At 41.7% G+C, this 23,394-nt stretch overlaps 1 protein-coding gene across 1 annotated transcript in view; it reads right to left on the minus strand.

Annotated features, from left to right (window-relative positions):
- Positions 1-23,394, minus strand: part of auts2a (activator of transcription and developmental regulator AUTS2 a) — a 402,217-nt gene that overhangs the window by 217,300 nt on the left and 161,523 nt on the right. Inside the window, 1 exon segment of the mRNA XM_059351017.1 lies at positions 2,174-2,275. Within this exon segment, the coding sequence (XP_059207000.1) occupies positions 2,174-2,275 (102 nt within the window).

The following is a 23,394-nucleotide window of genomic DNA, read 5'->3' on the forward strand; positions in this document are numbered from 1 at the left end:
ATGATCCAGTGGACCTCGTGTGTAAATGCACAAGGCCTCTTCCTCAGTTCGGCGCCTGAGCAATGGAAGCAAAGCGGCTGTTAAACTTAAATTTGTCATCATACAGTAAATAATTCTTTGTTCATTGAGACGGGCGTGTGCACAGGCGTCCGTGGCATGACACTTGTCACCCGTCACCCCTTCATTATCTGGTGTACTTGCAATACACGTGCCTGTACGCACGCCTATTCATCAGTCTTTATGCAGGAGCAGATGACACGGTTAAGGCGTTTTAGTATAGTTCGCTGGCATAAAATGCCCCTCAGAGTGTGTGTGTGTGTGTGTGTGTGTAGAATGTAACAAATAGTGCTCTTCACCTCAAGTATTCCAAGAGTGCACTTAAAAATTTAAGATTAATCACAAAGTGCTCTGCTGAGTTTTATCAGTTCAACACCAAAAGAAATCTTGACAAAATGTATTTTATCACATTCATAACTTACCTTTTGTCTGCGACATATCAAAGGTGCAAGGCCACACACACACACACACACACACATATAATCACTCTTGAATTATGAAACTGAGTAAAAGTGTTACATTTTTTTTTATTTTTAAGCAGGTAGTTTGATGTGAAAATGCCTATTTGCATGTATCTTATTATCAACTTGATACTGTTTAGTGTTAAGGTGAAGGTTGGACTCCAAGCAGATTCATTTGCTTGATTTGAAAACGGTTTATTCCATTGATTTTAAAGCAATAAAATATGAAACGTTTGCACCAAATGTAGAACTTTTATCACTACTGAAAACATATCACTCATGTCCGCATGTGTCTGGGATGAACTATGAGTTAGGTCTGTGAACTTGTCACTTGTTCATTCAACATTATTTTTACTCTTTATAATAACTTTATATAACACTGGCTATTAAAGACAACCTGCAGAGTTTTTGACCTCTAGTAGCACTATGGATCATTTTGAGTGGGTTATCATTTTGTTCTCAAAGCTGTGGGCCTGCAGACCGCCATCTACTGTAATACACCGACTATGGAGAAGTACCTCATATAAACCCTCTTCAAAATCTGAATTGGGACTTTGACCACCCCACATCAATAGGATTTCATCCGTGGAGAGGTATTATTATTATAATAATAATAATTACAATTATTCTGTCTAATCTTTGTGTTTTTTTTGTCTATATGTGAAATGTTAGTAATGACCAGGCGGCAACCTCCAGGTCTGAGCAGCGAGGCAAACCAGGAAGTGCCTTAAGCTGCATTCTAGTGAAAATTCCAGCAGGGGGCGCTAAGTTTGGCTGCAAAAACATTTCTGTCCATTAATTTCAATGCAAAATGAGAAAACTTCTCACTTGATTTATTACCTCAGAATTTTTTTCAGGACAACCCTATGGTCTCAATCACTAGTAAAAAATCTTCTTCAAGACAATTTGATGTTAATAGTTCATATAATGGCCCCATTTAGAAGAAAATAGAAGATAAAGAATCGTATGATTTGGGGCGTGGCTACCTTTGATTGACAGGTCACTAACAAGGCGAGCCGTCATCAGGAGAGAAGCAGAACAATGCGTATCCACGGCAACGTGTCAATAAAGTTATATATAACATTATATAGATATAAAAAAGGATGTTTACCGGTTTGGTCTCATAACTCTCATCACTTAATAACAGTTTAAATAAATGTTTTGTTCATTAAAATGTCTTGTTCAGCGTTTGGTTGGACTAACAGACACTCCAAGGAGTCGCTGTTCAGTTTTCTCAGGTAATTAATGTACATTTTGTTTTTTGCTAGCCAAAACTAACATCCCAGTTAATGCTAACATGAATTAGCAGCAGCTTCTCTCAGTCAGGTTGAGGTGTAGAGAGGCTGTAGTCAGTGATCAGATCCCTCTCCTCCTCCACAGTCCAGATATGGTCTGCTCCCCGTATCGGAAACAAGATGGCGACGCAAGATGGCGATGAGAGTAACGCTGAACTCGATGCTTCCAACGAGCCACAAACCAATGGGTGACGTCACGGTCACTACGTCCATTATTTATATACAGTCTATGATAATGACCTTAGATTTTTGAATTTGAAATGATCAGAAAAATGACTCAGAGGTTCAAATAGGCCCTGAACCTCATAGTACCAGTGAAGCAGTGAGCTGTCGAGCAGTGCTGTATGTTAATGTACTCACATCTGTCAGTCTGTCTCTGGAGCTGCTCCTGATGGAAGGCTTGGACTCTCCGCTGACACTCTCGCTGTCGCTGTCCTTACAGTTGTTCTGCCCTGGCTTCAGCTGCCAAACAAAACACACAAGGAGACCAAGGGTTAACAACATGAAGCAAAACTGTTAACACTGCAGTTTAGAGCTTTACACGGATAACGCTGGCCGGGGAAAGGCCTCCCACGGAAAATCGGCTCATGAATATGTGAGAACTGGCAGGAGCTGCGGCGCTGTCTCTGTAAATCTGTCATGTTTCTGAGCCTATTCAGCGGCCATCACTCTGCTTGCCAATGATAGACGCCATCTGATCTCGCAGTATGAAACTCCTCTCAGCCCATGAAATAGAGAACAGGGACAAAGACCCCTCCAGAACCTTCAAATGGAGCCACTATCCTTTCCAAGCAGACACCACATGCCGAGGCAGCAGGAGCTCAGTAAGTGTCATCCTCTAGACACTCTGTTCGAGATGCAGCAAAGTGACAAGAATAAAGAGGAGGACGTGCCAATCGGCAAGCATCTGAGGCCCTTCAAAATCTGTAGAACAATAAAAGGCTCTTGGGAGTGCGGAGCTGAGTGGAAGGAGGTGGGGTCTGTACTCCCTGTCCAAGTCTGCGATTGATGTCCTCTGAAGCTCCCATGCTGCTCCTTCCAGACCAGACAAACGCTGCAGGTTTCATTTCAAAGCATATAAAAAGATGGCTTTATGGGACAGTGCAGTTAACGGCTGCTCTGCCAACTAATAGGAAAAGCAGAGCGTGGCGCGGCACACACAAAGGACTTGGACTAGAAGATGATGGCACTCTCCTTTCCCCTCCCTCTGCTGCTCTGGAGAGAAGGGGCACAGCCACAGTATATGTTTTTTTATTACCTCTTCTTCAGTATTCTCTTTTCAGGTATCGGCCATCATTTAGTGCGATGAAAGGGCACAAGGTGTGGGAATACCAAAAGAACCCTTGAGTTGAGCGGGTAATTAAAATGAAAATGTTCCCTTTTCTGTAGCCATTAGCGGTGTGAAAGGAATCCCATTCCTTGGGAGAATTGCATGATGGGTGGAAGGCGGGTGGATTCGCCAGAGTGCTGAACGTGATAAGAGAGTTTGAGCACTGGGAATGCCTGATGGGCCTGTTTGACTCCGTGTGTGTGCACGTCTGAATGTGTGTGTGCACACGTGCGTATCAGTGTGTGTCTATGTGATCGGGACACACAAGAACCAAATGTGGCACACGCACAGACACATGCACACCCAATGCCCTGTGCTGTGATAGCACTAATTACCTCCAACACGTTTTATTCCCACAAAAACCAGGGGCACATTTTCTCTCTTTTTCTTGTAAATGCCAGTTTGTCTGGAGGGAGTTTACATATTTTTAGAGAGAAAAGGGGAATAATATCTCATCCACCCTGGCCCGTGAACTGATCCTTGAAGAAAGGGCGAGGGACGCTGTTTACGCCCCGGTCTGTGGCTCCTTCATCAAAACATGTTGACCTATAATATTTATTAACCAGCCCGTGTCCCTGCCGACAACACCGGGCAGCGCATGCCAGCATACTCATGCATTTATTAATGTGCACACACACTAAAAAAACAGACCTTAGTGAAAGCCGCTGCTGATTCCTGCATCCCATATTCGCCCCAAACCAAACTCATATAGCTTATAAAGAATATAATCAGGCATAATCTGATATAGAGATTTGTCTGTTATTAATCAATGTGGTATCAGACTGACTCTGCAGCAGTGAAACCTCATAATCACACCGTCTGTATCGCGGCTTATCAGAGGGAAAGTACTCCATGAAATCAGAAATCTTGCACAAATTTAAATCTGTGTAATGTCTGAAGAACATGTCTAATAAAGACATTCCAATAAAGAGCGGCTCATCTTTCAGGGCTATTACATAGCTCGGGACCTGATTACACAGCTATTTGAAAACGTATCCCTCAGCTTGTTCCCTTTAATTTCCCCTTGAGCTCCCTTAAATTACTTCAGAGAATTGTTTTTTTTTTTTTTTTTCTTCATCCGCTCTCTCCTTTCTGAGGTTCACATGATGGATTCATTTCTTTTTTATGGTATGATTAATGGATGTCTTAAGCAAATGAAGGGAATGCTGGTGGTCAGTGCCATCAAAAAGTGAAGCTGAAATTTAATGGCCTGCAGTCTGGTGATAAATCTAAATGAGAAGCTCGTGTGTGTGGGTGCAGAAGGGGGGCAGTCTCTTTGACCTCTGCTATAACAACGCTGATCTGATCACTCCAACTTGTTACTGCCTGCAAGTCATTCTCTGTATATTTATAGCCTTTTAAACTTGGCTTCACTTTTAAACCTCCTGTAATGAAACCCAGTGCACTTCAGCTGAGACGTGTGTGCAGATGCCCCAGACTGGTGCGCACTAATGCAACAGCATAAAGACGTTAATTAAGACGCAGGTTGAGGCATACGGATGCATTTATTTAATGACCTGACTGTATCCGCGCAGCCTGGGTAAGAACTGGCCCTGCAGGAAGATAACAGACAGATGGTTTTAATATTCCAGAGGCTAATTTCACAACAATTAAAGACACAGCGAGACATTAGCATCTAATGAAACATTTAAACTACTAGTAAGTGCATCTGCCATTAATTTCCACACAGTGAGGTCTTGTTTTCCTGCAATCTGTTCTGTGTTAGGGGATAAAGTTTTTTTCTCCTAGTCTCTCTTACCAGTCTGAATTTACTGAAGTAGAGAATCAACAACTGTTTTCAATCAGCAGTCAGCGTGAGGCTTTGGAAGAGCGCAGCTGAGACCTCAGCATGAAACAGTTCAGCCCGCAAGTATGAGAAATCATTTTACATTTCTTATAAATCATTCTTTTAAAAAAAAGGAACATAAATGCTTGTACTTAAGTTGCTAGCAACTATTCACACTGTTACTGCCATACTTTATTTGGTTAGTCGAGTTGAGACAACTGAACCATTATAATCAGTCAGTAATGTACGAGTTACTCTGAGTGAACGGAGCCGACTGATATGGAATTTTTGAGACTGATTTAGAGAGGGAAAGTTCACCGATTACTGATATGGAACCCAAAATAATCAAGAAGGTTACTTTTAACCCATTTAAGCCTGGAAAGCATTACCGCATTTCTAACATTAAAACCAGGGGCGCTGTTGTGTTATTCTAGCATTAAAGCCAGGAAAGCAGATACGTCGTTTTGTAGTATTTGTAATTTTTTCCATCTATTTTCGGTCTCTTGACCAATTAAATGCATCAGAAAACATGTGGGAGTGTCGCAATGCAATCTTGATTTTAAAAAAAAAACAAAAAACTTTATTGAAGGTTTGGACAAATAAACTCAACTTCTCATTAAAAGCCACAGCTATAAGCTCTCAGATACTTTTTGAATTTAATTTCTATCTGCTACAGAGGCTGAAAATCTATAATTTAGTAGGAAGTGTTGACACTTCTGTTGAATTTCCAGAAAAACTTCAGGTTTTAGGGGGTTATTTTAAAATCACCCATAAGTTTTACAGGCATTTTTTCCAGGCGTTTTAGGCCTAAATGGGTTGAAACAAATTCCTTTGGTAAAAAATATTTACATTATACATTACACATTATATGAACCAATAAAATAATAAAATAAAATATGCATCAATATTCTATGTGCTGTGATGGGCCGATATACATACATCAATCATGCTTGACTGTGGAGACAATAGTTTTCAGTTAGCAGCCACATGTCAAAGTGCTACATCAACTACTGGTCAACATTTAAAACATTACCGCAGTATATACTATATATACTATCATTCAAAACCAGTTCTGTCAATCTTCCTTTAAATCTGAAATTGTGAATTCAGAGTCATGCTTGGTGTTACAAGCTCTAGATTAAAAATCATGACTCAAGACAACACAAATCCTTTCACAGAATTTGTTATCATTTAACCCTTATGCCCTCCTCAAATGTATCACCCTACACTATAACTATTTACTATAACTGCTATAAAATCACAATACATGAATATTTTTTTTTTCGATTTTTTTCATAAATCTATTAAACAACTCCAGACTTGTTCAAAACTACCAAACATTCAATCATTTTCAGAATTTTAACCCTTTATATGCCAGTTTATATATTTGAAGTTTTCCAGAATTTCTTCCGAAAACCCCCCACAAAAAATGAATTATTTTCCATATAATAAATAGTAGAGAGCTGGGATTTTGGTGGTGATTAGCATCTTAGATATGTCAACGATTAGCAACAGAATTGATTTGATTGCATTAGTATTTTTTTTATTATTATTTTATATATACATCAATATTTTTCCAGATTTTTTTTCATAAATCTCTTAATCAATGAGTTTAAATAAATAAATAAATAAATAAATAAAACAAAATGGTGATTTATCAGAAGGTCAGCCCTGATTAAGAGTGCACATAACAAACAGGCCAGTATCATCTCAAGGGTCTGACATAGTTCATCAAAGTAACCATATTATCTGGAGGAAAACACGCCAATAATGACAGAAGATAGCTCCACTATCCCAACAAATAACATGAGCTGTCAATGAGTTCCTCTTCAAAGGTCCATCATGGTATGGATTTCCAATGTGTCAGATGATTGCCATGTCTTGACTGGCCTCGACCAAATCTGGGTTCTTCTCATAGAACCTCCTGTATATTCACTAATATACAGTCCACACACCTGGATTTCAATAAGTCCTATTATCCAAGAGAGATAGCAGAAGGACTTTGCTTTTCAACATGTCTATTGAAGGTCTGAACTGAAATAATAAGTGTCTCAACAGATAACCTCACACCAGCATTATTGAAGCTGCTAAATGAAATACCAAATGTGCTGCTGAATGTCATGTACGCCCCACAAATATGTACGTCTACCAAAGCACAAGAAGCCTGTCTTTATAATCCAAAAAATCTCATTAAAAGACTGAATCAATATTGAATGTTTTCATTTCGGTGTAGTTGTTAGTGGAAGCAGAGGGCTAATAGTGTTATGTCGGCACTAAAACATGTTTTAGAGTCTATAGAACACACTACAGTACCACATATCTCATTTAACACTGTTCCCCTGAAAAGTGCGCTAAAACAGCTATTACAACATTGTCTTGAACATGTGGAGTCAATTATTTTCTCACTTACTGAAAAGTGCTCACCGTTGCCATAGTGGAATTTTACAAGTGTATTGACCTATTCTCAAGGGCTGCACTACAGACTCGATGCAATCAAGCACAAAAGTAGGCCTGCTAACATTTCTAACCACAAAGGCCTTTTTAAACACAGCCATACACAACCAGCCTGCCCGAGCAACTCCACCCCCCCCCCCCCAACCCCCATCCTTCATCCCACAAAAAGAAAAAAAAAAAAAAGACAGAGAGAGAACTGGGCTCAGTTTTCTGTACTGGCCTCAGTGGGATAGCCATCAGCTCCTGGTTTCCCTTAGTTACGCACAACAGCAGCTGCGGAGCTCGGCGGTAATAAAACCTGGAACAATTTAACGGCTTTTATTGTTCTTCTGCGGCTTTCAGAACAGCTAACCTGTCCTCTCAGGATCTGGCAGAGAGAATCCCACTAGGGCAGCAATGAAAGAGGATCTCATTTACCTAAAAGCGCTTATAAATTTTTAATTTGCTTTAACAAGTAAATTAACAAGTCCCTCATTTGGGAAGTTTTATGGCTGCTTGCCACTGAGGGAGGACCATGAAAGTTTTATAGATAATCCACTACCTAGGCTGTGTTGCTGATAATAAATTGTCTATTTCCTGCGGCACTGTCAAATCCCCTTGGTTTCCACTGACTACACTTTGAATATCTCCTTTATGCTACCTTCAGAGGTCTATATACCAGGGCTATTAAAGTGCCGGGGAGCTTCACGACTCGGCAGTTAAAATGAACAACTTGAAGAATTTCTGTCGACTTTATACAGGCACTCTCGTATAGCCTTAGGAGACGCCACTGCTAAACATTAGACCACATTAAGCATCGCTAATTATGTCCATACCAGCCTCTACATCACATCAGCTCCACAGTGAGCCCATCTAGTAAAAGCACCTTGGGCTGGCCGACAGCAGCAGTTGGAAAGTGCTAGGCCTGTTTAACTCGCGGCTGACTTTATCTGACGAGACTTGTACGTAAAAAAAGAGGATCTGAGGGTTCGTCGGCGGCTGTGAGGGGGCGACGACGGGCGCTACGTCGTCTTCCTGTCAGTGTCTGTGTGGGCGAGCCCACCAGCGTGGCCTGGCTCTGACCCTGTGCTTGGCTCTGAGGCCCAGCTGCTTTAACTGCCACAGACAGGAGCCCCGCCTGGCCCTCTCGTCACCCATAACCCCCTTTGCCACCCTCGCTCACAGCCTGTCGCTGAGCATCAGTGCTTGGCTTACATTTGCCCCAGATTTGTTTACTGTTAGCTCTGTGTGTGGCAAAAGTCACAAGCATACAGTATGAAAATAATGCCTCTTTTTATCTGTGTAGCTGGAGCCTGGATGTCGTGCATTCTTTCATCACTGTGACTAAATGACATATTAAAAATACTTGGCATGTTTGTCCCAAAGCCTACTGTTTGCCCATGGAGGACATGTCACTTGCAGTCACTCGGTGCAGCAGTTTTTTATTAGTACCTTGGTATGTAACCATGGAAAAGCTCCATTTCCTTTCAATCCTCCAGCATCATTGAGCGGCAGTAATCTCCAGCGACCTTGTCAGACATCATTTTTCTAGCAGGGGAGAGATCAGTGAGGACGAATGCACCCACTCCGACCAATCTCGGGCCACGGAGGAGGCTTTCCGAAGCCTCTGTGCTGGAATGTGAAGCCAAAGCAAAGATATGGAGCCACTACGGACTAGTCACAGCAGCCGCAGGGTGAGAGCATCCTGAGAGGAGGCGGAGTGGGAAATGGAGGCTCGGGGGTGGGTGGGGGGGTGGGGGGGTGGGGGTGGTAAACGTGGTTGAGAGCACTGTCTTGATCTCATCAGTCATCCTAAGGACTCCATTTCCTCCACCGCAGGCTGGAGGCTACTAGAGCTTGTGGCTGCATTTATATATTGCCATAAATCTCTGATCTATGACGACATTACAGACAAATCAATATGCTTTTAACATCCATCCTCTGCCCTGCGTCGCAATCACCCTTCTCCCTTCTCACAAATGGTCATATAATGCTGTAGTCTGGTGGATTGAGTTATGGGGACAATTCCCAGATTTAATAATGAACTGAGCAGGTGGAGAAAAAGTGTGTGGTGGTGGTGGGGGGGGGGGGGGGAGAATATAAGAGCAGCGGGAGACCTCTACTCTCTCAGATCATATCTGAACATCTTGTTATAGTAGCCCCGTGTGGCAGTAAAATAACCTTCCTGCCCACTTTACGCACCTCCAATTTCCTGAGCTCTAACATTCCCCATGTTCGGCAGACGGAAAGCAGACCAAGAGAATACTGTTACTAGATTCCTTTTCCTGAATGCTTTGGGAAATGGAGGGAGGAGGGTGTTGGGGCGAGGTCAAAAATGGAGGGAGGAGGGTGTTGGGGCGAGGTCAAAAAAGACCCCTCTAGCCGCCCGGTTGAACGCTCATCACCACATAACTACTCATCAAAGAAATTTGCGTGCAATTAATTACATGATTTCCCAGCTCTTCAATCTGTGCTACTGAGTCGTTACTTCAATATTGGCTTTCAGGGAGCCATCCAACTAAAGCCACAGTCAGTGTGCCAAATCACAGCTCCCCGAGCTGGGCAGCCTCAATAAAGAGAGGTATGGAAAAAAAAAGACAGCAGAGAAAGAGCCCTCTCCTATCGGCTTGCAGGGGCTATCATTTCTCTTTTTTATTGCCATTTATTTTCCTCCAGGAATTCACTGCCAGTATATTGGCAGGCCTTCCAGTAGATGGAGGCAATGAAATTTAGCGCAGACACTTAACACTGGGTCAAGCCTTGTGTGTGGCTCATGTGTGGTGGTAATATGATAGACAAACGCTTCCAGTTTAGGGAAAGGGGGCTTTTTTATGTTACAGGAATATCAGCAGAGTGCTCAATGTGACACACAGAAAAAAAGGGGGACATGCATAGCCAGGGCCTTTCATAGGGACGGAGAAGATATATACATTTGTATAATAGCAGAGCACTGTAGATCTGCTGTGGCTGCTATAGAGGGACAACCTAAATAGGTCAAAGCTGTGTCATTATACTAAACCCTGAGACGTGGAAGAACTACTGGCTGAGAAGTAACGCAGTACATAAAGCTAGAAAACATATAAGCTAATTGAGATTAATTAAAAGACATTCTGCGCAAATCCTTAAGAGGAAAGGCCACTTGATAAACATGTAATGTAAATTAATTTGCATCCACTCTGGAACAACACGCGAGAACGACTGCGGTTGCATTTCACACACATTAGTGCCAATTGTAGCAAATCAGACACAGGCTGCACTAACTGAATAATGGACGTGCGTTAACATTTAAAGGTTACGCGAGCTAAAAATGCTTTCTGTTCATTTTGGAAAACATTACATCAGCCACTCCTATCAATCACCTTACCTGTGAATACCATTGCTCATAACTACAAGTCCTTTGTGATTCACTGTTTACATATCTGTAGTGAGTAGTCATCCAATTACAGTATTTGATAACCCAGTGGACGTTAGAGTAAAGGTCAGAGGCTCTCTGGTTGGCAGGTGGATATTGCCATTTAGTTAACAGCCCTGCCTATTAAACACTGTGCTATGGCTTGTGTGCTGGTGTAAACCAACAAGAATGATATGGTCTCACCTTACCTGCATTTGGCTCCATCTGCGCTGCTATTCGGGGGATTAGAGAGTGCTGTAAAAATCTGATGGCAGGATATACGTTTCCTATTTGGCTGACCCAGGGTGTCTGCCTGGGGCCGCCGCTGTTATCACTAATCCCTGCTGTAAACGTCCTCATTTAGCCACCTTCCTGAAATTCACATCTGCTGTTATCAAGTCATAAAACAAGACAGTGCTCCGCTCCCATCGTATTAATAGCAGCCCGAGTTTGCCTGCTTGGTGACAAGTATGCTGGAAAACATCTGCTCTGGCTGCGTTAACAGACTGGTAATGGGATGCAGCAAAAAGCCAAGGGCAACAAAAATACAGCCAAACAACATGATTGTAATTGAAATAATCAGGACTTCAGAGACAGGAAGTAACTCACATGGAATACAACAACATACTGTACTTTTTTGATGCAAGATGGTCCATAAAGGCATGATGACGACAGAGTGTTGCCCATTAACATTTTAGTGGAACCACATTGGCGGTGTACTTGACTCCCTTTCATCTGACTGGTCATAAAAATGCAGCTGCCCATAATGGGCTGGTCGGCAGCAGACAGGCTGGGGATCTCACAGAAAGCACTGTCTGCATTGTTTCAGTGCTGCCTTCATGTGCAGCTGGAAAACATCGTTATTAGGAATTAAGCACATGTGACGATGAAATATCCTATGACAGCTAACCCCAGATGGGACAACACATGACAATTGATAATACTATACAATACTGTGGAATAATTTATATGTCATTATTATTCTAGAGTTAATTTTTTTCAATGTGTCTGTGTTGTTAAAGAAACTGTTGTTAGAGGGATCGCCAGCTTCTAGGATATCAAACGTTTATCTGTAATGAATCACAGTAATATTTGTTACTAAGTGTACTAAAGTTGCAAATCACACGACATGGTTAAGCTAGCTTTGAGAAAAATAATGAAGGACCATCTGTCGTCGTGGAGGCAAAGCCCCGGTAAGCCTGTGCATGAAAACGTCCGTGGCAGAAATAACAACCATGTATTGATGAAGTGGATCAGCTGATTGATCTGCAATCGTAGAGACAAACACATTACTAGCTGTCACATAGGGCTGGGCGATATATCGATATATTTTTAAATGTTATATAGAATTAGACCATATCGCATATATCGATATAGTTAATTTTTTTCTTTCTTTATATAAAAATGCTGCCCTTACTATGGTTTGTCATATTTAGTTATTTTGTAATGTTCATTATTCTTTTCTTATATAAATATAAATATTTCTGGCCATATGGTGCTCTAATATGTTTCAACAGACTATAATTGACCCATTTTAAGCATTTTTTAGGCATATAAAATTTGACCATTTTTGACAAAAATAGACATACTATGGTATGAGGTTTTTTTTCGAGGGAGTCATTTTTGGACATCCCATAATGTGGTAATTTCTTGCTATTTTTGACAAATAGTTCTTGACCCATGAGTCCTGGGATTCGAACCAGGTGGTAACAAGCTGATTTCCTAACCTCTAGGTCACAGACCACCCATATATAATTGTATTTTTCATCTACTTTTGGACAAACTATACCAACATTAGCCTATTCTATGTCATAGGCTATTTTAATTTAAGTTTAAGTTTAAGTTTTTAATTTAAAAAGAAAAGGTACTCCTGTTGTTACACAGTATTTATGTTCACTTAAATAAACAGTTTCAATAAAACTACTTGTGACATGTCATATTTGGCTTTGACTAGGACTGAACATTTGCTCTCACTTTGCGATAAAAATATCGGGATATATATCAGATATCGATATTCAGCCTAAATATATCGGGATATGACTTTTGGTCCATATCGCCCAGCCCTACTGTCACCCCCATATAAGTTGAATTATGGTTAGAAGGGAAGTCTCTATTCAAATCAGAATAGCAGACTGGTCAGTGCAGCAGCCTTTTTTATTTTATTTGTACTGATGCTACTGAAAAATACTTTGACTGTTGTTCCACCAAGCAGCAGCCACACAGCAAGGGAGTGCAGCAAGACATAGCAAGGCAGCTAATATGACTCCACCAATGCCATAACTCTCAGTCACTCAGTAGCAGACTTTTACCTTCCACTCCAGCCAAAAAACCCCACTTGATTTAAAAAAATAGAAATAAAAAACAGTTACCAGTATGCTACAAACTTTACAGAGACTGTTTTTGCCATTGTCGACCACAAGAATTATAAACTGCTCAATGATTCTCCCTTCAGAGTTCAGATTTATACTGCAGCTATTACTGACCTTGAAAAGTAGAATACTGTGTGTAAAACTGCACAAAGAAGGCTAAAAACTGAAAGTAGAAATAAATGAATGTTGGGATGTTGACCTTATGTGGTAATTCCTAATGTTTGCTCATCACCATGTTTTAAATACTCCCACGTTTACATTTAGAAATGTGGATTTGCGGACCACTGCCCCATTAAAATCATGCTGTTTGCTCTTCCTTTGTATTTTACCACACAGTCATTATTGCACAGCACTAGCATGAACATTAACTTTCCCACTGATGGGTCACTGGGGGTGTTAGTGGTGGAGAATTTCTTTCTAATCTTCAAACCAAAACAACTAAGCTGGCTAGAAATTACATCTGTAATGGGAGCCATGCACTTAGATGGCTTAATCATAATATAATCAGTGCTGGCAGAGACAAAGAAAAAAAACATAATTGTCCACTTGTTGGTTTTTTTTCTTACAAGGAAAGCTAGGATCTTTAACAGCCTTCCTTTAAAAACTCCTGATTCATCCAAGTGCCACTAGTTAAAGAGGAGAGAAACATTTTGAGCAATAATTTTAAAGACTTATTTCATTTAAATAAATGTCAGTTATGTCATTATTTATCACCAAATGAGGCAACACAATGGCAATTAAGCCTATTGCACACAGATGTTGCATTTACAGTACTAGTGCAGTGCCCGTATATATAAGTATATACTACGCTAAGCAACATGAATGTCATCCCTGAATTACATAGTAAGTGAATAAAGCTAAACCTCCGCTTAGTATGCTATTGCAAATAGCAGAATTTGCACATTACATGCAGACCACTACAACGTCTGCAACTCCATAAAACACTTACTTTTCATAAGGTACCACACCATCCAGCACATACACATTGAACATTGATATTCACTGGAAAATATTCAAATATTATTGGAAAATCAAACCTTGTAGCGCACTTTAAAACTCCTAAAGATAGGTAGGCTAAATAGACTTACAGATGAGATGAGTCACGGTGTAAATCCAGAGTGAATTGTGTTACTGACCAGGTGTAGGCCTATCACACAATGGGGCGGAGCTCCACTAAAAGGCGTCCGACCGGAAACAGTGCAATGCAACAAATGAATTCAAAAATCTTCAAAATGGAGGATGCACACCTTCGTGCCATGTGCAAGCCACATATGAAATATGAGGTCAGTCTGACTAACGGCCAGCGAGATATGCTATATCCTATTATTTTATGTTTAAATTAGTATATATCCAAAGCAGACCGTGGTAAGTGCAATTACCGCTTTGGCTTTGAGTTGGGTTTTGTAGTTAGTGCAATTTTTATATAATTATTTATGTGAATATAAAACAAAATTGATGCCTATCTAAAACTTTGTTACAAGATAAAACTGACATCAAGTTCATTTTTTGTTATAGGTCAATTTCGACCAAAACTGTAGTTACTGCAGTTAGGCTTTGTAGGGCAGAATAGACAACCTAAATAAATAAATAATAGTAATAATAATAATAATAATAATAATAATAATAACCCAATTCAAAGTGTTTGGAGGTGGGTAGAGTCTGTAACTATAACTACATAAGAAAGCATATTGCTAACATGATATCAATCTTTCATTTCTGAAACATCAGGGTTACCATAGATACCGATATATTGTCACACCCAGCACAGGCCTCAAACTTGATCAAGGATTTTCCACAATTATGAGACAGCTATCTACACCAGTTTTCAGCTGAGAAACTATTTCAGCAAAAACACTTTAAAAGTTGGAATAAATTTAGAAAGTTGTAGCGACTTGAAAAGCCTCTGTACTGCAGCAGTAACTAGGGCACATACTTGTAGTTGTAGTTCAATGGATGATGCTTTTACACAAGATGGAACATTGTCAACGTACTTTCTCTAAATCCCAACCATGTGGAGTAAACACTGATGTCGAAGCTTTACTCTGGAAATAAAGTCAAATCTGTTCCAGCGTAATGATTCAGCACTGACAATAGCTACCTGCCACGCCAGACCTGACAGCATCCAGCAATGACTCCGCTGCTTGTAGAAATAACTTCCCCACATGTGTGTAAGGCATATTACAACACACTGGGGACCTGTTACATTTCAGCCTAGTTCCACATCACTTGGCTTAAAGAGAGAGACTATTTAGGTGGTTTAGTGCTCTTATTTATGTTGAGAATTACAGTGAGATCGAAATCTTGTCAGTTTTTTCCTCCTCTGACAAGTAGTGTTTTCAGCAGCTATCAGCGATCTTGGCAGGGCAAAAGAATTACTCCATGACCCTCTTTGCAAGCCATGCCCTTACTCTGTTTGTGTTTTGGTCTGGGCTTCCTCTTGCGAGTAATGGACTTCCTTCAACTCATAAATCACACTTGTGCACCCCTTTTGATTTTTTTCTTCCTTTTTTTTTCTCTTTTCCTCCGCCATGTTCGGTTAAGTGTACCACATCTTTGTTCGTGTGAAGCTATTTTCTGTCACAAAAAGCATCCAGACAATGCTAGCCCTCTCACTCCTGTTCTTGGAGAGGCACTTTTACAGGCGCTGAGGGCCACAAATGTCAACCACAGGAAGGCAATTATGAGAGTAAAATTACTTCCTCACTGTTATCAATCCACTCTCTGAACCCAGGGAATGGTTAAAAGCCACCATGAAATAGGGCACAGTTAGAGTTTTCTCCTGGGTCCCAGCCAAGGCTGCTAACCTTGCTATTAAAGGCCCCGACAAGCTTTGTCAATGCAATCTGCTGAATGCCTTGAGTGACACGCGATCGATATTCTCCACTCTCCCGGGTCATCACCAGTGACAGAGGCCTAAGTAATAATACAGCTCTAGCTGCCTCTCTAACTTAAATGCTTCCACCGCCACAATATTTCTTTTTTTTTGTCTCGGGGCTTGCGAGCTGAATTTTCTGCGCTGATCGAAAGAGGAAGATATGGAAGGTGGGAGGGAAATAGGGGAGGGTGGAGGTGTGCTGGGTGGTGGGTTGGTGAGGAATTGCTATGTGTCTGGATTGATGCTGGCGAGGGTAGTGAGTGTGGCCGGCTGAGGAAAGGGAGGGGGGAGGAAGGGGGGCTCTGATAAATCGAAAATGACTGGCTGCCGAGTTGTAATCTGCCAGCGTCGAGCCCCCTGTAGCAACAAGCCAAATGAAAAAGCACGCTGACAGGCCGGAGAGATGGAGGGCCTGCGGTAGATTGCGGGGAGGAGATGGCGCGAGGGGAAGAGAGAAGGAGAAGGAGGAGGGAGAGCAGGAGGGGGAGGGAAAACGGGCAGAGCGGCGAGGAATCGTGGGGGAGACGTTGACGTTTTTTTTTCAGCGCTCAGAGGTGTCAGGACGCCGGAGAGAAAGGTGGCGTTTGGTTGCGGGCGGTAAATAAACCTTGTGTATAATCACGCATACACAAACTATTACCAGCTGAAAACATAAGAGTCCCATTACAATGTCTAATAGGTCTAATGTAAACAGGAACAGTTGGCCGTGTTGTACAGCCCATCAAGAGCTGTCAATTAGCTCCACGCTGAAAAGGTGTTTTATGTGTTTATATGGCTGGGCATGTGTGTGTGTGTGTATACACAGGGCTTGTAAATCTCTTGTTATATGCTATCTTTGCATTTTGCATAAATGCCATCTGAAAGGGATGTGAGCGCACACACGTAGACACACACACACGCAGGCAGCTGTCGTGTCCTTCACAAGCAGGTGAATCAAGATTCAACATCAAAATCCAACGCAAGAGCTCCACCTACTGCAAGCACCTCCTCTGTGCCCCTTCCTCTGTTGTTCAGGCAGCCAGGCGAGCTCTGGGGAAACAGCAGACGGCTGTCCGTGTACAGCACGCGGCTCATTTCTACCCATTCCATTAAAATCCAAAGCAACTTTTCTTGTTGGACGTTAGTGTCAGACTGAGGAAAAGCCAATCCAGACAGGGCTAATAAGGGTGCAGCGGTGCGGCCTTGTCTGGATGCCTGATACAATGTCAGCTGCAATGAGAGCTAAGAGCTAAGCCCGCTCTTCCCTCCCAAGTATTAAGCGTATAAGCCTGATGCCTGTTAAGCAGGGTCTTGCAGGAGCAGGGCCTGAGAGAAGCAGTCAGTCTGCCTCACTGTCTGCCTGCCTAACAGGCCTGCAGGACCTGAATACACAACAGCACTCCCTTGCAAAAATGCAAGGTCAATTCAGCAGCAGCGGTGAGCCCAGGACAAGAGGACCAGCATTGTAATTGGGAACTCAATAAAGCTCACATGGAAAACAATGTAAGATGATGCTGGCAGATCCCACCCACCAGCACCGTAGAGAACCCAGAGCAAACAATCTGTCTGCACAGCCATCCAGAACCCTACACAGAGTTTACACATCTACATCAGATGAGCTGCATATATTTAGAAATCACTAGTGGCACAGCATGGGGCCTGATGAATTCACAAACAGCAGGAAATAGCACCACTGTATTTTCAACAGAATTATCTGCAGCTCTTTGTCTGTTTATCCGTTGCTGCTTTTTCCCTCTGCCTCACCACAGCAGCAGACATGCCCAGTAAGGCAACAGGGGCCTTGAATCTGTAAAGGCTGCATCCCTCCTCCCCCTGTTTCATTTGCAGACCCGTGGCTCACAGTCGGACTGTCGCAGAGAAAAGCCATCTCCCTCACAGCATGGCTGCTGTTTCAGGGCAACGCCGATCTGCTGCATGCAGCCCGACTTCCCGCGCTCCCACTGGGCTATTCAGGAAATCACGGCTGATACTGAGCCGTTTGTCTCCCTTTTGTGCTCACCCCTGGTCGCGCCGCGGCAAAAAAAGAAGAAAAAAATCGGGAGTATGGTTTTTTTCCCCCCCTGAGGAAACACTGAAAATTATTTCTGTAACCCTCGGTGTGGCAATTTTGGTGAAAAGCACACACAAAAAAATGAATAAAACACAATTTAAAAGGCAGGCACTGCAGGAGTGGAAGTCTGCCTGTGGCTTTCTGGGTTTGCTGGGGAAAATTGGGTTCTCAGCCTGAGGTTTATCACTTGAAACTTCAGGCATTTTCTGGAACAAAACTGGTGTAATCATTTCAAATAGGCCAGGATGAGATGAAGACTTTATGTAAGCAGCGCAAGAATCCACTGAGGTCTAATCAAAGAAATGCTGAAGGTAGTAATGTGGGAGTTATACTGTGCATTTCTATGTCTTTCTGCTGTGCCAGACTTTGTGTCAAATGGCTTTGAACTACATGGGCTGTCAATGGCATGAGCACTGCATAAACAACCCAGGAACCAGAGATCATAGACTCATAGCACTGGCTGCAGCACACATATCCCTTACACATAATCAATTACCCTTCAAAGAAAGAAACAACAGGCCAAAGAGGCGGTTATCACATAATGATGGCTAATGAGCAATAAAAAGGGGCAAAGCTGCATCACAAGACGTCGTCCATCATGCAGGCAGATGAGATTAGCTTTGACTTCAGAGCAAAGTTGGTAAGGGGAGGTGAATGTTTCAGTGTTTCACTGATAAGAGTGTGGAATTTAGTCCGGGTCAACTAACGTTTTTCCGACTGACTTCTGACCTGCTCTGCTTTACTGCAGGTTCACCTGAAGTAACCTTGGACGGTAATCTACGTTCTCTCCGATAAGCTTCAATCACACTGCGACAAAGACTAAACACGCAAGCATGACCCAAACAAAACCTTGTGAACTGTGTGTAAGAGTCAGAACATCAGTGAGTTCCCAACATAAAACCGGCTCAAGGCTGCGACTGTTAAATAAACTACAACTCTAAATGATTCCTGATGGTCTTATTGCACCAGCAGACGTCTCATTCCCAAAACAGCTTTTAGTGAGAGACTACATTTCCGACGGAATCAAATCAGTTAACAAAAACACCACCTTAGCTTGTGTCTACAAACAACAGCTGTACCTTAACAAAGTGAAAACACTCTCAGACAGCCTCGCAGTTTCACGCAGTGTAAAGGTACTTGTATCATAAATTATGGAGAAGCTCAGTGAATGCAAATGAGAACTATACAAGGCTTATTTTCAATCCGAAAGACAGAGGAAAAGAAGTGAGGCAGAGACAACATGCAAAGCTGGGTACAATCTTAAAAGTAACAGGAAGCACTGGGGGTTTGGGTGAGAAATGCTTTTACTTCCCTGCAGTCTCGAAGGAGAGCCCAATGTGAGCCAGAGAACAAGGCTAAAACAAGCATCCACTGCATTTAAAAGCACACTTTCAACAATGCTTTTTATCAAAACTTTTTTTCCCCTTTTTTCATTTTTTTCCCTGATAACTCTTCATTTAAAATCGTCTGTATACACTACACTTCATGAAAGGACGCAAAGCTTTTGTAGGCCAGAAAAGACTCAAGTGCGGGCTCCGAAGAGCTAATGTCAAAATTCCCCCGAGTCGTCTTTTAAACACGGGGGTAAATAATTCAGCACAGCCTGAACAAAGACGGAATATGAGAGAGAGCGCCGGGCTCTCTGGTGTACGCTGCACTTTCTTTCCCCGTCCCACAAGAAGGAACAATGACGCGGGCACTTCTCTCTCTGTTCGTGACTGAGTATTTTTCTGCTTTATTTTCAGCTTTCACAGTTGATTTCAAAATCGGAGCTGGTGCTGAGGCTTCACTCAGACCTTTGTGTCTTTCTTTTCTGACTGAGAGCTGCAGCACAGCAGCCTGTCACCCTCCTGATGACCTGTGGGTGGTGCTACATGACAACACATCAAGAGGAGGAGTGGAGGGAAATGACTGGGAAATAACACATAGAATAATGTACAGATGCTGGTGCCAAGAGTGAGAACTGAATTAGGTAAGAAAAAGCCTTTAGTTACGCCACCCCCTTTATCATGGAACAATCTGCAAAAAGATTTGAAATTGTCTGAGTTGATCACAATTGGTGAATTTAAATCGATTCTAAAGGATAAAGAAATAATTTCCCTTAGTCAGTGTGACTGCTCCTTATAAGTCTCTACTTGAGGCTCTTTCATTGATGTTGTGATGGCTGTATTTGTATTTAATTGTTTATGTTAATTGTGATTTAAATGTTGTAACTTGTCCCTTTTTTGCTGCCTTCTTGGCTTCTTAAAAGAGCTTTTTTAATCTCAACAAGACTTTTTCACCTGGTTAAATAAAGGATATATATATATATATATATATATATATATATATATATATATATATATATATATATATATATAAGTTTATTAGACGATAAGGGCGTATGTGGTCTTTGATGAGAGAATGCAGCTTTAAAAAACATGTGTATCACATTAGACTTTTCACACAACCTACTCTCCCCTACAACATTCAGTGGAGGAGGCGTCAAACTAAACAGAGAATACTTGAAACAAACATCATTATCGTCTCTTTTGGTCGCCCTTTCTCCCTTTCAGCACCACTTTGATTCTACTGCTGCATCTCCTCTGGTTTGAAAGTTTAACCTCGCTGTAGGAGGGAGCCATTTAACTCAAATCACCCGCAGCATGCGGCCAACGGTCTGTGCTTTTTTGTCGCTGTGTGTGTTCCAACAGTGGACATATTTAAAGCGGGAGATTTATAACCTCAGATCTTCCAAAACCAGGCAGATGCAAAATGTAAAGAGGTTTGTTTGCTATTAAAGCTTGGATTCAGTGTTAGTGAGTGAATAACTGAGCCAAGGATGCAGGCCAGATTCACACTTGTTTACAATGCAGAACCTTTTAAAGGAAAGATATCGTCGAAGGCAGAAAATTACAGGAGCTAGAGCTGCACGACGTGACCATATATACTGTCAAAATCTATCTTTCTATATATTTTCCATTGCAATGTTGAAAAACCAGAATCCAAACTGTGTTACTGCAATTTTTATAATCATTTTGATGACACTTTATATTCTGATTCTTGCATATGGGAGTGAAATTACAGCCAGATTCAAGCTTTTACATCAAAAAAAGATGATTTTTGGCTCCTAACAGGAGCTGTCAAGAAAAATATGTGAAATAACAGATTCTTTATCCCGTCACTGGCAGACTTGAAAAAAGGAAATGGGGAAAAAAAAGGTGTACAGTTAGAAAAAAAAGTGAAGCTCCCTCACCTCTGTAGCCAGTAACTTCTCTCTGTGTCTGAGGCTACGTTAGCCACTACTAGCAAAACAAACCCAATCTCTATAGTCAAGTGAAAGCACTTTTTAAAGGGAAATGGTGTTCACCCTACTGTTACATGCAACTGAAACAACTGTTGGAAAAACTTGTTTTTCATGACAGACCAAGAATAAAAAAAATAAAACCAGTTGTCTGTTTTTCCGACGAGACATTATAAGTTCAGTATCAGTCTCTAGCTTCATCATACTGGTCCACATTTGTTGAAAAATACTTGTAAAGAGAGTAAAAAGTTATTTTCTCTTATTTCCTTTGTATCTGACTAATCATTATATGCAGAGCCTCACTGATGTGGAAAAACTGCTTCGATTTATTCCTGTCTACCCTCCGTCTACGCTCACTTTATATGACTTTGGAAAATTAATTGTCAAGATTTTGTATTAAAAAAAACAAAAAACATTGTAATTATTATGCTTACAACGATTATTATGCATAATTATGCTTCATAAATGCAAATTCTGAAGCAAAAGCTGATTGCTGATTGATCAAACAATACATTTCCTCTAACTGGAATGAATGTAGTAACAAGAAAGCGTTTAAAACACATAACCCCTGTAATATTTACAGATTTCTATTTATTACCTCCTTTAGTCCCCCTGGTGTCTTTGTGATTATAGACTTAGTGTGTAAACACAAAGTTGTTAAAAAGAGAACCATTGTGGGCAATGTAAGGGCCAGGTACTGCAAAGGAATACATGAAATAAAACACGATATCTCTAGATCTGATACATAGATTTGTCCCGTTTTTCCCCAATGCAAGTAAAAAGCATTTTTATCTTGATAAAATTAAGAATATTACAATTCTTGAGGAAAAAAACAGCTGGATCTGTACTACAGATGAGGTTTTCCCCTCGCTAAAAGTCTTTAAGATGCATTTCTTCTGCTGACTTTGGCTAAATTAACCTCTGCCACATGGTGCAGCCACTTTAGCTTGGGGCAAAGACATGGTGCATCAAGGACATCACTGAGCACACACTCTCCAAATGGTAAATGGTAAATAGACCTGCACTTATATATCGCTTTTCTACTCAAAGCTCTTTACACTACAGACTGCGCTCATTCACCCTTTCACCCACACATTCATACTGGTGGCAGAGGCTACTCTAAACAGTGCCACCTGCCACCATTGGGAATTCATTCTCACACTGATGAACGCAGCATCGGGAGCAATTTGGGGTTCAGTATCTTGCTCAAGGATACTTCGACATGTAGGCTGCCATGGTCAGGGATCGAACCACCAACCCTTCAGTTAGGGGGCAACCCGCTCTACCAACTGAGCCACAGCCGCCCAAATGAAATGTAAATATTCCACGTCCTGTTAGCAGACCAGAGGAAAACAGTGAGTTAAGCTTTCCTGCCTGTTCTACTTCCCTGAAGAAGACACCTACATTTTGCAGGGAGTGGGCTCTCACTCAGCCTCTCTCCTTAGAACACACTTGCAGACTTGGCAGAGGTAACTCTGCTTGTAGCCCCGGGCAGGACTGGGAGTCAGTTCAAAGATTCCCCATATAACTCTGATTAAAAATACACAATGGATCTTTTTAACTTTCAAGGCTAATAATTGATGAACACAAAGGCCCTCTTGAATTTTCCATGTGAAAGAGGAGCTGACATTGGAAAGGTTCACTGAATCTGAGCTTGTAGCCCTTCTCCCCCCCCTCCCCACATCTTCCTGCTCTCCATCTCCTTGTAGCTGCGGGCTAATTGCAGCGATTTTAGATGATTGTTATTAAAAACAGGCGAGCGGCGGCGCTTTGCGAGCTGAATCCCCTCGAGGAGAGGCCCCGTCACACCGGGAGCGCCTGTGCATCCTAATGACTGCAATCAGGGCCTGCAAGAGAGCGAGGACGCCTTTGTTTTCTTCGATGCTGTGAAGGAGGCGAATAGATGCGCACACACAACAACACACTCCAACGCTCTTCAGGATGAATAAACCTGAAGAGAACAACAACAACAGCGGCGGCAGTTCTCTTGTTGTCGGCACTGCAGTATACACGCCTGAGTGGCTATTCAAGGAGGCGCCCGGACAATCAAATTACACAAAACAC

This window comes from Centropristis striata, chromosome 15 (genome assembly GCF_030273125.1).
Source record: "Centropristis striata isolate RG_2023a ecotype Rhode Island chromosome 15, C.striata_1.0, whole genome shotgun sequence".
In the NCBI taxonomy this organism is placed as follows: Eukaryota; Metazoa; Chordata; class Actinopteri; order Perciformes; family Serranidae; genus Centropristis; species Centropristis striata.